General features: G+C 40.2%; 1 protein-coding gene across 3 annotated transcripts in view; it reads left to right on the forward strand.

Annotated features, from left to right (window-relative positions):
• Positions 1-16,390, forward strand: part of rabgap1l (RAB GTPase activating protein 1-like) — a 134,233-nt gene extending 117,843 nt beyond the window's left edge. For all 3 annotated transcript variants that reach the window (XM_050055881.1, XM_050055882.1, XM_050055884.1), the window contains 7 exons: positions 2,362-2,454; positions 6,537-6,647; positions 7,386-7,490; positions 8,329-8,412; positions 8,928-8,999; positions 11,048-11,248; positions 12,463-16,390. In XM_050055881.1, the coding sequence (XP_049911838.1) occupies positions 2,362-2,454; positions 6,537-6,647; positions 7,386-7,490; positions 8,329-8,412; positions 8,928-8,999; positions 11,048-11,248; positions 12,463-12,618 (822 nt within the window). In that variant the 3' untranslated portion in view covers positions 12,619-16,390. The remainder of the gene's footprint in view (positions 1-2,361; positions 2,455-6,536; positions 6,648-7,385; positions 7,491-8,328; positions 8,413-8,927; positions 9,000-11,047; positions 11,249-12,462) is intronic.
• Positions 16,391-16,504: the final 114 nt, after the last annotated feature.

Here is a 16,504-nt window from a genome sequence, read left to right on the forward strand (position 1 = left end):
AAAGACAAAATAGCTGGTTTTAAAGAACTGAATTTAATAATGACAATATTAGTGTTAGTTCTGTCCTGATAAGTACAATTTATTGTTATTGTTATAGATCTGATCGGATCAGAGCATCAGACTGAGGGAGAATATGTGTTTAAATCAAAAGTCATACAAGTGGAAGGGAAGGACATTTATTGCTGTAGAGGGAAAATCAATTTGTCACAGCAGCTACATTTGAGACACAGAGGACAATATGACTGAATGCTGAAAATCAAGCTTAAATGAATCATCTCTGACATATCTGATTAGGTAACTGTGCAGTGTGTTCTTCTGATGGCTCAAACCTGTACCCAGGTCATGAAAGCTTTGGTACTCACTGTTCTAAACATGGACTGTCTTTTAACTTCACAAGAACTGATGGCTTTTAGGTTCTTTTTGTCTCTTCTCATGTATGTAACACATGAATCAAGACATAAAACAGCTGCACCCATGTCGTAGTGAATCAGGTGATTGACTGGATTTAAACACGGGACAATAAAGGACACACATGCATGCACAAACACACACATGCCAGTCTCAGAAGAGTGGGTCATGTGACTGAGACTGACCTGGAATCCCCAGCCCTAGCGGTGGGCGCTATGGCAACACTGTTTCCACACAGGGGAGATAGCATTACCACCCACCTGAAGCACACACACACAGATGCAGCTCAGTATCAGTCATCAGTGTTGTTTCATATTTCACTGCTTGTATTTTGGGTGTTTTCTCTTTGTTACTTTGATTAAAAGTCTTGTTTTAGTGTTAATGAGTTTTAAGGGAGTTACATGATCCTTGAGCTCTGAATGCTTATTTGACAAGGAATTTCAGAGACAGTTACACTGCACAGAAGATTGTTTTGGCTGATACTGTATGGGGTATGTTTATGTGAGATGCAGAGATGCAGATTTTGATGTCGTGTTCGCATTGCTTGGTGGTTTCTGAGATTAAAAGGAGCTTGGATGGGCTTTGGATAACACAGTTAAACTTTATGTGGCCTTTCTGTATCGTTGTAACTGAAGGTCACAGATTCAAAACTGATTTGGATTGACTTGAGCGAGGCAGATTGTTTCAACAAGCTATCATGACTTGCTTTGGAGTACTTAATCAGACAGCATTCATCAGAAATACACTCAAGAAAAGGAGCTAATTTACTTTTAGGCTTACTATCAACCCCAACAACAGATTTAGATGTTCTCTCAGTGCTGATGGAGAAATGTTTAGGTGCCCAATCAGTGTTTTTGACAACATAAACTACAGAAATATTTACACATAATTAAAAAAGAGACATGTAAAGACAGAAATAGCCATGTGTTTTTCTGATTTGCACACATTGAAAGTATAGTAGGCTTGTTTTAATCTGATCAATCATTTTTGTTGTATATTAAGAGACTTGTCCTTCGGTGTGGGCAAAATGGCTGCCTCTGCTGTTTTGTTTTCACCTTTGAGTTACAGATTGTGCCTTAAAACACCCATTTAACTCCCATTTTGCACTGTAAAGGGAGGGCTTCATATTGTTTTGTTTAATGTTTTTATTTTTAATGAAACTGCACTGATAGCAACACAGTTGGCTTTCATTAGCACTGACTACATCAGAGCTCAGGCATCTTTGTCTGTAAATCACCCCAGTTTCCGTTGCATGAAACAAGCGACTGTTGGTGTCTGAAAAGAATTCTTAAAATAAAAGGCGGTTACAGATTTACAGTCAAATGTACTACAATTGTGCAATGTGGGTCATTTTCACGTCATATCAAGTGTGACATCATACAGAAATGTGCCATAGAGCAGATTATAAAATACAAATTAGAAACTGTGCAGCACAGACCACAATGCCACAATGTTTCAACAGTAATATTCACAGTTAGTTCAGTCAGTTTTGACTTTGTGTCACAAGGATATCTGTTAGTGTCTTGTTTATTTGTTGTGACCTCTGACCCTGTTAGTTCCTTTTAATGTTGGTGATCTCAAAAGTGGAGCTTTTAATTTTTACTACACTGCGTAAGAGCAACCATTATCTTCACATATTTTTCTCATACCATATTGAATAAGTGTTGTAGTATAAATATATGAGTGATACCTGGCTCAGTTGATCTTTGACCTCTCGAGTGAATTGCAAACTGGTGTATTTGTCTCTGGGAGAATGCAGGAAAGTTGCACCTGCTGAACATGATAACTTACTCTGAAAATAGCTTCATTGATCAATAAGACAAAATGATGCTTTTAGTGGAAATTACTCATTTCTTCTCTCAAAATTATGAGCTTGGCAGAGGTTTAATCAGGCAGCTTTGGGTGTGTGAAAGTTAAAATGATGACGTCAACATACTTTTCTGGTGTTTTTAGGTTCCAACCAAAAAGCTGAAGAAGTTTGAGAAGGAATATCAGACACTGCGAGAGAGCCAGCTGCAGCAGGAAGACCCCATCGACCGATTCCAGGTAGGATGTGCACACACACACACACACACACACACACACACACACACCAGGGTAGGAAATTAGCACTAGCCACCACTCAAATGCTGGTAAAATGTTTAAGTGGCTGCTAGATTTGTTTTGCTCACCAGTGAAAATAAACAAGGATAATCTGTTAATGGGCTGGTTGAGTTTGGAATCCACCAGCCACAGTGGCCAGTGGACAAAAAACTAATTTCTTGCCCTGACACACGAAACAGCACGTTAAGATGCAAGATAGCTTACTATTCTTACATTTGTTACTCGTTACATATATTGTTTTAGTCACCGTACCACATGGGGATGCACCCACCGTCCCTTCCACATTACAAAGACACATACAGTGTATTTATGTGAGAGCAACCTTGTTTTCTGCAGGTTCTAATTCAATAGCTTCTCAGGGAAGTGTTCAGTCTTCGAGATGGTAAGAAAACGCTCGGCTCTTTGATGTATTTTAGAGTTTGTGATCTAGTAAGTATTTGCTAAAATTAGCCATGTTTCTAAGATTAGAAATCTCCTGTGAGTATGCTACTGCTTTGTCAAACTGTACCTTTGTTAATATTTGTGACACTGTTCTGGCTGGAAGTGTGTGTGTGTGTGTGTGCGTGTGTGTGCGTGTGTGCGTGTGTGTGTGTGTGAGACTTTTCACACATCCCAGACTTTCATCATTATCGACCCAAACATCTATAACATTTATTTTTGGGCGACGCTGCCGGGGTGTTGTCAAGAGGTTTTTGGCTGCTGATAGTGACTCTATCTTCAGAGGGTAGAAACAGGAGAGGTGAGGCAGATATTAAGAGATTCAGACAAGCAGTGAACAGACAGCATCGCCTCTACTTATTTGCTCTTCTCTTCTCTTGGACCTAATTAAATCTGTCATTTGTGTTTTTTCATAATCAGGTCAGGGAACCGTCATTATTATTAGTGATTATATTTTAATCAGAAGAGACTCGTTCTGAGAGAAAAGAATATTTATTTACATGTGCACGTAAGTATGAGAAATGTGAAAAGTCTTTGGCGTTTAGACCCCATTGTGATGTCATCTCCTCCAGGAGGGTGGTAAAGACATAGATCAGGGAACCCCACCCCTATGGAGTCTAGACTCTGGTGGTGGTGATGGTGGAGATGAGATGAGATGAGATGGAGAGGGAGCTGAGGATCTGGATGTGAAGAGGAGTGGGCTTTTGATGAGTTTGTCCTGGGCTTTGGATAGGGTGACTGGAGGTCAATAGGGTGGAGGAGGGTGCGACAATTCCACCTAAAATGACAGCTGACAGGAGCAGAGATGAGACCAAATTTAAGTTTGGCAGCAGCGACATGAATGGCTGAAGGATATCGTGGCAAAGTCTGATTGGCTAACCGGGAGAGGGAACACCCAGTCAGCTGATTAGTGGAAGTAGAGGGATCTGGATAGAGAGAGCATTGTGAATAGATACAGAATAAAGAAAGTCTGTCTGATTGAACTTATGGTGAGCTTCATTTTTGTGGTCTTGACATTTTTAATAAAAATGAAAGTAACAGCTGTGACTTTTTTTGAACGTTCATCTATAATGCATACCTACTGCTGCATGTAGTATGTGGAAAACATACACCTTATTGAAGTAGTGTACAATTCTTAGTTGGAGATATACTACTCCTCAAAGAGGAAGGTTAGGTTACAGACTTTTCAGATTTCCAAAAACATTTGTTTCCTAGCAATAAAATAGCACATCAGCGTCACATATCCAGCTACTTTAGTGGGGAGGAACACTATCACTGTGATACTGATTCTAAGCATGCTAAAATGGTAATGCTAATAACTGGAATAGCCTTTTTTTAGACCATGGCTAGTGACAAGAGTAGTCTGACTGAAAAGACAGTCTTTATCAGGATCTGCAGAGGTCACAGTGTTTGTGTTGTATGACAGCTATGTCACCTAGAGACACCTATTTTTGGTAGTTTTGGAGGGCAGTTTGTTCCAGTTTTCTTACTTGTTAGAAACACCTCCCTTGTTTGACCCTCAGCTTCATAATGTACTGGATTAGTGTAAACATGTCAAACTTGGTTTGCTGTACCATTGTGTCTATTCAAGTTTAAGCCAAATTTCAGATGTATACGCACGGCTGGCCTTGCAAGGCAAATGGAATTCCTTTGGCCTCACTGAATAGACTCAAAAATGCTCAGTGGTCAAGCTGAAACCAAGAGTCAAAATATTTTGCAGCCGTCAGCTTGTTTCATGGAATGAATTGTAATGTTCAGGTACAAACAAGAAACCTGCCTTTTATTAGCTCAACACATCAGTGAGTAGCTCACTAGTCAGATAAACTCTGAATTGCTTGATGAAATATTTAAAAACTTGTAACTGTGAGGGGGTTAAAAGATATATGAATCAAGTCAAGTATAAAAGAAAAAGCTGTGTTAAACATTCATGTAAAAGTACAAAGCACACAAACAACCAGCGTGATATGCTGGCATAAACAACAGCGCTGTATAAACTGCTGGTTGTGGAGGGAAGGAAGGAAGGACTTTTATTGTTGATAAGATGTTGGACCTGAGCCATCTCCTCTGCAGCCAGTGGAAAGACGTTCTTACAGAGCAGGAGGACAAAAAGGAGACATAACAGGAATGTTGCTGCTTGTAAATTAGCACAGGGTTAAAACGTACATGTTTACGCTGAAGTCTTGGATTCTAGTGACTTTATGTTTACTGTAATTCAACATTTTCGTATCAGGTATGTACTCATAGTGTTGTTTTGTTCAGGGTGTGTTGGTATTTTTGTGTGTCTCGTGCGTTCTATGTATGAAATCTGTGTGATGTTATCAGACAATTGTTCATTTTCTTGGCTGCTTTAAGTGTTTATCTTAATACGAAATAAAAACCTTGAAAAAAAGGAGAGAGAGAGGGTGAGGCTGGCTGGGAAGGGAAACTCCTGTCAGGATCATGTGTTTAAGTTTAGTCTGTGCTGCTGGAGGCTCGATATGAAGACGTTGTGACTGTGGACAGCAGCACGGTAAGCTGTCTCTGCTCCAAGAAGGATTTTAATAAGAGAGATTTTGCTCAGCTTCTTGTGCTTACAGCTTTTACTCATGTTAAATGGTCATTCCTAGACACCAAACTTTGATTTGTGAGAGTTTATAATTTCTTTGATGGATATGAGTTGGCTAATGTAGACTGTTTTGCAAGATATTAAAAGGTAGACTGTATAAGATTTTAGTGTAAAGACTCAGATGTTAAATCAGTCTAAAAACATGACGTACAGACGGCTGCATTAGAGAAGAACCTCCCATCAACACAAACTAAAACAGTGTAGGTCTTTCCTCTGTTTGTCCGCATTAAACCATCTCTGCCCACAGGAAGTGATTAATTTAATCCGAGGAGCAACATACAAACTGTCTCCTAAGCATGTGACTGTGTGTGTTTATGTTAAGATGATGAGGCATATTTGTAGTTTGTGATTCACTTTTTCATGCTGGCATCACTGTATAAAAGGTGCTCTAACACTTCAACTAAACTTTACAGTTAATTTATATTTTACATTTGTAACATATGGCTGTATGTGTGTGCAAGTAATAAGGGGTTAAAGAGGCCATAGTTGTAGAAGTGACAGGATATCGGGGTCAGGCAACAGCTCATAACCGTGTTTTGTCCAATTGAGGCATGGCTGTCATGTGAGACTGTTTGTAGGCAGACCAGTAGTCATGAGACTCCACTAATGGTCTACAATGGGGACTTTAAGATGATGTGGTGTGTGTATGAATGTGTGTAGTTGTGGGTGTGGGCCTGGGTGGGAAACTTTTTCTGTCTGCAATGATAAATTGAAATGGAAACAAATAGAACTACATTAAAATACACAGTTGAGTTAATGTTTGTCTTACTTCAGTTATCACTTTGTAGATGCTAAATGTTTCTTTACATCACATCATTCATACAAAAACATCACATTCTGTAGTATGATGTAACTGAGGCACTTCTCAGAGACTCCGGACATCATTTCTTCAAAAGGCTTTTGCTCTGAAGTGCATCTAACGTGATCTGGACTGACATTACAGACACTAATACATTGTACAACCGTGTGTGTGTTTGTCCAGAGGGAGAACCGTCGTCTTCAGGAAGCCAGTATGCGACTGGAGCAGGAGAATGACGACTTGGCCCATGAGCTGGTCACAAGCAAGATTGCCCTTCGGAACGACCTCGACCAGGTAACGCAGCACCTCCACAGGACGCTGTCAAACCCACACATATAGTTTGCTTACTATGTTTCAAGCTGATATGGTAGTTTGCTGGATTGTAGCTTCTCTCCTGGCACATGAAAAAAAGTATCAACATGAGCAAGGCTAGGATGGGGGGCTATGACACGCTATACTATGCAAGAATTGTTGGCAACCGTTTGTAAACAGAGTCGCCACCGAAAGTGAAAGTGATAGCAAACCCCAGAGGTGCTATATTTTTTGTTGTTTTGTTTGGGGTTTTTTTTTTTGGCCCTGGGTCAGCGATTTTCAATGCTTCCTTCCTGCATGCTGCTTACATTCTGAGACCATGGTTGCTACCTTTTATAAAGTCCCGACCTCACCTGCGTCCTGTGCCCAGGAATGTCCTCAACATCGCAAAGCGAGAAGAAAAGAGGAAAATACAAGCAGAGAGCAGAGTCTATGCAGATAAATACACCACCACACACTTCTACTGGGCCATAAGAGATGGTTGAGACCAAACAACTCACTACATCAGTATACCTCTGCGGCCACACTGGACAGTTCTCAGTGTGACTCTCTAGAACTTTAATGAGTCAATATTAAAGATCATAAAGGTGCAGATGTTCCAGTGCTGCATTTGAATGTGTGTGCCTTCTGGTGGCTGTGTGGAAATGGCACTGCATTACAGTTGCAGATTTGGTATTAAATGAAAGGTCTGTGCGTGTTTGTGTGTATTTGTGCACTCAGGCAGAAGACAAGGCCGATGTTTTGAACAAAGAGCTGCTGAGCACCAAGCAACGCCTGGTGGAGACGGAGGAGGAGAAGAGACGGCAGGAGGAGGAGACGGCGCAGGTAACATCTGCCCTCGGTTTACAGTCACAAAAGAAAACAGATATTTGACCAAATTATTGTGCGGCGACTAGGACTACTGTGTGATATGCCATAACCTGGTTGGATATCGGGATAACGATATTTCATGCAGTGAATGCATTTCTGTCTTTCTGGTACTTGAGCATTCAACTGAACACAAAAGGCACCCATAAATAAAGTGATACATAAATACATAAAATGTTTGTCCTGTCAGTTTGGCTTAATGGCAACACTGTGTTTGACTGTCTACTGAATGACACAATTAGTAATCATTGAGTGAAATCAGTTTCAGTCAGTGACCGAAGAAAATGCATCAGCAGGTGGCTTTTAATGGCTGTAAGTCACTTTGTCAACACAAAATGATTGTCCTAGGCAATTAAAGCAGAAATCCAGCAGAGGTGCCTATAAAATAGGTAATATAATCACCATTTTAAATGATACTTGGTAGTTGTGTAATTAGTGTTAATCAGCAGCTCAATTACACCCCAACAAAATGTATGACCTCTATGTTTTTAACATTTAGTGTATCTTTAAACTCATATTTCCTGTGAGCGGTGGTTATTATTGATCACTGAAGTGGCCAATATCACTAATTATTGTTTGTTATTATGCTTAAAGAGAAACTGATGCAGAATGCTATTTACATCATAACTTTAAAAGTCTCCCCAGTGGATGTGTGAGTGTTATTATTTCTTTCCAAAGGTATTTTATCACCCTTACATTTGTATATGTATTTAGCATTATGTTACAGTGTCATGTCGGCTCACCTTACTCATTAATTTATGATTTATGTTTTTGTCATCTTGTTTTCTTCTCCCAGCTGAAGGAAGTGTTCAGGAGGGAGCTAGAAAAAGCAGAGCTGGAGATCAAGAAAACCACAGCGATCATAGCTGAATACAAACAGGTTGGACAGTTTTAATGATCTAAATCCATCTGTTATATTTAAAATGAAAAAAGACATAAAAAGAACACTCTTATTTGCTCATTTACAGCCAGTACATTGGACTTTTTACCTTTCATGTATTATTCACACTTTGCAACTGTTTTCAGAAGTGTTAAAGAAGTAAAGGTAATATAAGTAGTAGTAAAACTAATGACCTTTGAACATTAATTAAAACTAACATATCAGTTCAGAGTAAAGTAGTTCATTGCAGCGTCCAAAACATGTAGTATTGTTTTAATTGTATTTGTATAATTTAGTAAACATCCTTTGCTGCTACAGTAATTGTTTACACAGAGTTACTCTGTAATAAAGTTTGAACTACATATAAGGTGAAGCTCAGTATTAATATGAGGAGATGTGTCAGTGTGAAAAGAGTTTTTTGATGGAGGGGATGTTACTGCTCAATTGACTTTTTTTGGAGACAACATAAAAAATCTTAACTGTGTCATCTCTTATACTTCCTCTGTATGTTTCAGATCTGCTCCCAGCTGAGCACCAGGCTGGAAAAACAGCAGGCAGCAACAAAAGAAGAGCTGGACATCGTCAGGGTGAGGTTACACTGCTGAAGGCATAGTTCAGATTAGGAATCGACCGATATGTTTTTTTTCAGAGCTGATGCCAATACACATTATTATGAAACAGAGATACCGATAGCCGATATTTACAGCCGATATATGTCTGCTGTAAAAATCATAGTTGACACAGAATTAAAAAAAAAATAAACACTGACAAAGAAACACCAGAGGCAAGATAAAAACTCAGAATAAAGAATGAAATTTTAGATCTTTCAATAAATAGGAAAATAAATAAGTTAAAATAAATAAATAAGTAATGAAGTTGAAGAATATGCCAGCTAAATAAAAGCAGATTAATAAAAATAAATAAAAAATGAATATACAATAATCATAAATGCAAAATTCAAAAAATAAAATGAAAAACAATAAAATAATAATAACAATAATAATAATAAAATAAAGGAGAGCTCAATTAAAAGCCAGGCTAAAAAGGTAGGTCTTGAGTTTGCTTTTAAGAGCCTACAGTGGTACGTGCAGGCATTGAGAAGCATGCCAGGGGCAAAACAACGCAGCTAAGGAAAACAAAACTGTATATCGTCATATCGGTGGAAAAAAAAATCACTTTTACCGATAACACTAAAAATGTAGAATATCGTCCCCGATAATCGGCCAGGCCAATTATCTGTCGACCCCTAGTTCAGATTTTATGAAGTGGGGTTGTGTGAGGTATTTATTCAGAGTCAGTGTGATGGATTAGTACCACCACGGAGGCTAACTGATATACTGCTGTGGACTGGGGCAGCAGAAAAACTTTAAAAAATAATCAGTATCTGTTTAAGTGTAAGTTATATTTAGAATATTGTCACTGCTTTACCTTGCCTCTTTCAGATGGGTAACTGAAGATGTTATATTGCTCTCTTCAAAGCCACCAGAGTCCTTTGACAAAAACACTAGTTGCTGAGCTACCGCTGCCTTGATCTGGTGAAGCCAAACTAACCCTTTAAAGTCACATAAAAACACAAACTAACTTAACTGATGGAGGCAGCGGTAGACCAGCAGCTGCTGTGTTCTGTAAGGTACAACTACTGTTTTCTTCAGTGTAGTCTGTTAGCTTTGTAGAGAGCGATATAACAGCTTTAGTTCCCCCAATGGAAAACGCTGTCTGCATCAAAGTAAAGCTATGAGAATATCTCAATATAGCTTCCACCTAAATCAATATTGGTTTTTTTTAGGTGGCTAAAGGTTTTGCTACTGCCCCCCGTCTACAGCAGTACATTGCTTAGCTTCCGTGGCGATACTTCTGCCTGCTCCAAACTGGGAGAATGCCGACCGCCCTCCACTGTAGTTAATACACTGACCATGGATAAGTCCCTTATTCAACCAAACTTAAATACCAGAACTATCCCTTTAATGAATTACTACTGTAGAAGGTAGCAGAAGCATGTTAGGAGACTTTCAAACTGTTAACTAAAGCCACAATATGTTGCATCAGAGACTGGTCTGTGTTTTGGTTCAGTCAAGACAAGCCCAGGTTGGTACATTATCACACACCCATAAAGAACCCACAGCTTGTTTAGCCCTTCTTCAGATGTGATGTTGCTCTTTGTGGGTGTGGCAGTACATAACCGCAGGCCTGGAAAAAGTTCAGGACGTTATTCTAATGTAATGTTTTGCTCCTTGAAACAGGAAGTAGAGGCGGGATACAACACAGGGAGGGAACAATCGAAAGTATTCAGGGGAGGAATACTGTATATGTCAGTGTTATTGTCTCACTTCCTCTCATGTCACTGTGAGGGGAGATTTACTACAGGACCCTACCTATGGTAACAGGGCACTACAGCAGCCATGAGCAGTTATTTTAAAGATTTACATTTTATTTATGTAGCTGACCTTTTTTTTCAGAGTGACTTACAATGGGTGCATTCAAACAGCTGGTTACAACCCAATCATGAATTTTTAAAAAACATTATCTTAAATTATTTATCTAAAATGAAACTGTTTTTAATGTATCCACATGTCTATACAGTATGTTCACCCACCAGCCTCTGCTAACAGACGTGTGTGTCTGTGTACCCGTACAGAGTAAAGTAATGGGATGTGACCACTGTAAGGACCTGTTTACAACCCTGGGGTCCCTCCAGGCTTCATCCCCAGGCAGGGACAAGACATCCACCGAGCCGCTGGACGAGGAGAAGGACGGACTGAAGGAGCAGCTGAGACAACTGGAGCTGGAGCTGGCACAGACCAAACTGCAACTGGTGGAGGCCAAGTGCCGCATCCAGGTCAGCAGCACCAGGAACAGTGGTGTCAATAACTCTGATAACACCTGCTGCAGAGATGCTGGATGATATTCTGTCTGTAGGAGTACTCTTACAGAAATAGATATAAGCTAAACTGCTATAAAGAACTAAGTCAGTATCACAAAGAAAACACTTATTGTAGCTATTATTAACATAGTTTACTGCACATTCAGCACTGTATTACCTTATTACTGTAGTTTGGGTATTTTCTTTGTCTGCTCATAACACAACAAAGGTAGAACAAGGTCCACTGTGTAGGATTTAGGGGCATCTACTGGCACAAATAGAATATCTCAGTCATAACTTTGTTTTTGTTAGTTTCTAATCACCTGAAAATAAGAATTGTTGTGTTTTTGTAACCTTAGAAAGAGCCGTTTACATCGACATACAGAGCAGGTCCTCTCCAACGGAGTCCGCCTCAAACAGAAAAATCTAGCACTTGATCCAGATAGTGCTGTTAGCATTTCCACATTTCCACATCAGCCACTGAGTTCTGCAACTTCATCGCTAAATACCTCTAAATCCTACAACAAAGCACAACAGTGCTTTTAGCTAAATGCTAATGTCAACATGCTAACAGTGACAATGTAAGCATGCTTATATTTAGAAGGTGCATTTATCAGCATCTTAATTTATCTCAGTGTACTGTATTAGCATGCTAACTTTTGCTAATTAGCCCAACACACAAAGTAGAGCTGAGACTGATGGTGATGTTATTGGTTTTGTGGGAATTTGGTAATAAACCAAAGTATTTGACAGATCCAAATGTTGACCTGTTAATGAGGCGAGACGAATAATTAAGGGATCAAAGTTTGTTACAGTTAATCCTGAAGAGGACGATGATATCTGTATCAAGTTTCGTGGCAATCCATCAAATATTTGTCAAGACATTTCACTGAAAAACAAAAATAACTTGATAACCTTCAAAAATATGATGAAGATGTGAGACAGTGCATATAAAAGCAGCTGAGCCCGGTCCAATAGAAGGTACAATAGTGAATATGACACTGCTAGAAGACAGTTCCCTAAGTGCATTAGAAAGACTGTTGATAATTTGGCTGCAGATTTGAATAGTCAGTTTTCGTAAACCATTCCTTTATGATTGGAGATATGTTTAGTAGCTGGACAGGTCAGAGTCACACAACAACATGCAGTGTTTTAGATGACTCCTCTCTGTTCCTCCTGTCGCTCTGCAGGAGCTCGAGCACCAGCGGGGAGTCCTGATGACCGAGATCCAGGCTGCCAAGAACTCGTGGTTCAGCAAGACTCTGGGCTCCCTGAAGAGCTCTGCCTCCTCTTCCTCCAGCTCCACATCCCAGACCCCGTCCTCTCCGAAGGAGGGCCCTGCCTAGACGAACCTGCCTCCGTCTCGTATTGCCCTGCAGGATGCACACTAGAGCTAAGGAACACAAGATGGAGAAACAAGCAGCGGAGTCAATGCAGTATTCCTTTTCCAGCCGGTGGCGAAGCAGAGCTCACCAGCTTCTCAGACTGCAAGTAGCTGAAAAGATGGGGGAGGAAACAGGAGGAGGACTGGACCTGCCACCTGTCTTTCATTTAATGTTTACATTTGAGTGAACTAAAAAATGTCTGGTGACCTTCTCTGCCTCACAGGTGATGTGACAGGTGAGGGTAAATCATCAGTGAGGCTTGATTTAATGTTCAGTGGTCGTTGCCGACACTGTTTTGTTGAGTTCTTATAAGAAAGCTAAATTAACATACACAATAGCATCCCTCATGGAGGTGAGTAATTTAGCTCCACCCCGTGGCCAGACATTGCTACTACAGTTATTTTATCTGTCCTAGATTATTTTTACAGAGCTGAGAATTTACCTTGCATTCACTGTCCACACAATTTGGACTTCATTTTCAATGATAGTGATAAAGATGCAGAGATATTATAAGTTTACTGCACAGAAATATATTGATCTACATTAACCATCTTTAAAGCCACAGCACCCTGAAAAAGGAATACTGCATTCAGTCTTAAACAAGAACAACACAAAAGTTGTATTTCTTTATAGTAATATAACGTAAACAATGTTGTCATATAAATATGTATAACTAATTATTGATTTTTGTAATAATCTTGTACAGTTCTTTAAGAGAAGAGAAACAAACAAGGAAAAGTTCTTTGTTAATTTTTTTTTTTTTTTTTTTTACCATTTGGAATTTGAATGTCATCTCTCTAGATGTTGACGTAAGCACAGTGTGTGATCGATCCGGTCGAGTCCAAACGCTGAAGAACCAAAGTGACAACCTGCAGAGATCCTAATGTGCTTAGTGTCCGCACTGTGTTTTGAGTCAGGGGTTGATCTGACTTGAGGTGTGTGATTTTTTTTTTCTTTTAATCCCAGTTTCAGCTCCTGCCAGTAGAGTTCAGTTGGCTTTTTTTGTAGGTGTGTCACTACCTGCAGATTTCGAGCATGCAGCCATCATTTTGTGGACAGCTCTTTTCCCTTTATGTGCCCGTTCCGTACTTTTTATACTTTTAATGACTCAGTTGGAAATACAGTAACAAAAAAAAATATACTTATTTTTTACCTGTAGCGCTGTTTATCAGTCTAGATTATTTTGGTGTGGGTTGCCGAGTGTTGGCGATATTGACCGTTGAGATGTCTGCCTTCTTTTGAATATAATGGAATGAGATGGCACTCGGCTTGTGGTGCTCAAAACGTCACAAAAAAACTGGATGGATCAAAGGCGCTGCTTTCGGTGGTCTGCGTGGTCCTGGTTACATGACTGGAGCAAACAGAAGCAGCTCTGTGGCCTCCAGAGTCACATAGAGCAGATGCAGAAGTTCACCATGTCCAAAGGGGGGCAGGTGACCCAGATATAAGTGTCAGAGATCATTGTCGGAGACATTGCACAAGTCAAATATGGAGACCTCCCTCCTACTGACAGCATCCTGCTTCAGGCAAACAGTCTCAAGCTTGACGTGAGCTCTCTGACTGGAGAGTCAGATCATGTCAAAAAAAAGTGTCGACAAAGACTCCAACAAGGTCTGTGGATTATCTTGAGTAACAGGGTCATGATTTCTGGAAAGAGACATTGGTATTGGGTTTTCAAGTGTATTTTTTTTTGGTAATGTGAGCCCCACAAGCCTGAGTGCTGTCATCTCTGTGGCTGATATCTCCAACACTCCGCAACTCACACCAAACCAATCTAGACTGACAAATAGCACTACAGGTAAGAAGACAAATATGTTTTTTAAGTTGCACAAATTGTCTCTGGTGTCTGCAGACAGACATTTCAGTTTGAGACATTAAGGCTTTTCATTTTCTGGCTTCTACAGAGCCTGATAATCCATCACAGTAATCATGAAGACACTGTATCTGTTTGTTTTATTAACGCAATGCAGACAACACCCACTGAATGTATTGCAAGTCATCACTCCTTCATACCAGTCAGAAATCGCCGTCGATACCACATACCCAGTCCAGTGTATGTCCTGCAGTATCTCTTACATAGCACAATTCATCCCTAAATAAATGCCTAGCATAACATTAATAAGCAAGATTAAGTTGTAATATTCTCTCGTCATTGCCAAACAGTCCTCGGGCCATTTGCACGGCTGTGCCAACGCCTTCTTTGCCCTGTCGGGTTAAAATAACACGCTTTTAATTAATCCTTTACGCAATGAGAACAGCATGTGGATACCTTAATCTTTCCTGTGTCCATGGCAGACCGCTGGCTGTGTTGCTCAGTGCTAACACTTCAGTATTAACTGAATTTAATAATAACAGCCAACTACTAAGGTTGAAAGCTAGATGTTGAGAGATCTTCAACAGTATGCAGGTAAATCTGGTAGATTTCTGTGAGAAGTAAAATCCACATGTGCTTGACAAATTGAGGTCTCACTTATAGTTACATGGGACCGCTAACTAAAAAGATTAATCTAAATATGAGACAAACACTGTACTTATTGCAACGCTAATATCTACAATAAGAGTGAGGACCATAGCCAGTGATCTAAGGACACAAGGATTATTTTGTTGTACGTGTACCAAGTTGACAAATACAACAATTAGCCATAAAGTCTGTGTTTTGCTTTAACATGTCTGCATGTCAACGCTGTGCTCGCAGGCAGACAGCTGCAGCTTAGGTGCCAAACGTCCTGCTTTATTCTCCACTCTGGTTGTCACTGAAATCAGCCTTTGGACTCCAGCCCATGTGTACTTGTTCGTGTGTGTGAGCGTGTGTTCATGTATGTGTGTGTGTACATGTGTGTTCTGCACTGTAACTCACGTGGTTGAAGTTGAAACGTTTTCTTCTTCACGTGGCTGCCTTTTTTTCTGTTGATGACTGAAGCCGTTGGCTGGTGAGAGGAAAGCCGTCCGACAGTTTGAAATGTCGGAGAGCGTCAGCTGTGCCATAAGAGTCTCCCCACTGCTCCGTCCCCCGGTGGTCTTCCTCCGTTATCCCATCGACCTGAACTCCCCCCAACAATCTTGTCATCTGATCTTATTGTCAGATGTGCTGGATATCATTTCCACCAGGATCCTCCCAGTACGACCACAGTTCTCCCACTGGTGGCCGCTGAGCAAGTTGACTGGATGAAAAGCATCATTATCATGGAAAGGGAGAGACAGGAAGCTGACTGGCTGAATATAACTGTGTCCCAGGTGTGTTTTTGCATTTCCAGGACATTCCGTCTTCACTATTGTGCATCATTCTCGTTGGTCACGCCTGTGACAGTTACAAAGTTGTACAACCAGTTCAATGTAAACTGTGGCCAAGTTGGAGAGAGCTCCCAATCTTTTATGTGCACTAACACGACATTGATATTTTAAACACTATTTCAAGATGTGCGTTTGTTTGTTTGTCTGTTTGTTTCAAAGTTATCCTGAGCACAGAGCATAATTATTTTTTAACTGATGATTACTGTTGCTGAGAGGACGGCCGCCAATTTATAATCCACTCTAATTCAGTTCATTTCAATGATGCAAAAGCAGGCGGTGAGTCAGATTAGAGGGATGTGTGTCATGTAGTTTACAGTTTGCTGTAACGCCACAGTCCTGTTACACAGAGAGGGACTGCTCCTCAGCTGGTTTGACTCACAACACTGTTTGCTGTACAGTAACTGTCTGACCTGCATTAATAAATCTGTTTTTCTGTTCATGCACTTGGAGCTTTTATTGACAACATACAAAGGAACTTTCCAGATTCATGACATCCTGTCCTTATTGTCAGTGACACAACTTGAGGCACAACACGAAACGTAACAATACATGTGGT

The sequence above is a fragment of the Epinephelus moara genome, chromosome 10 (genome assembly GCF_006386435.1).
Source record: "Epinephelus moara isolate mb chromosome 10, YSFRI_EMoa_1.0, whole genome shotgun sequence".
Taxonomy (NCBI): Eukaryota; Metazoa; Chordata; class Actinopteri; order Perciformes; family Serranidae; genus Epinephelus; species Epinephelus moara.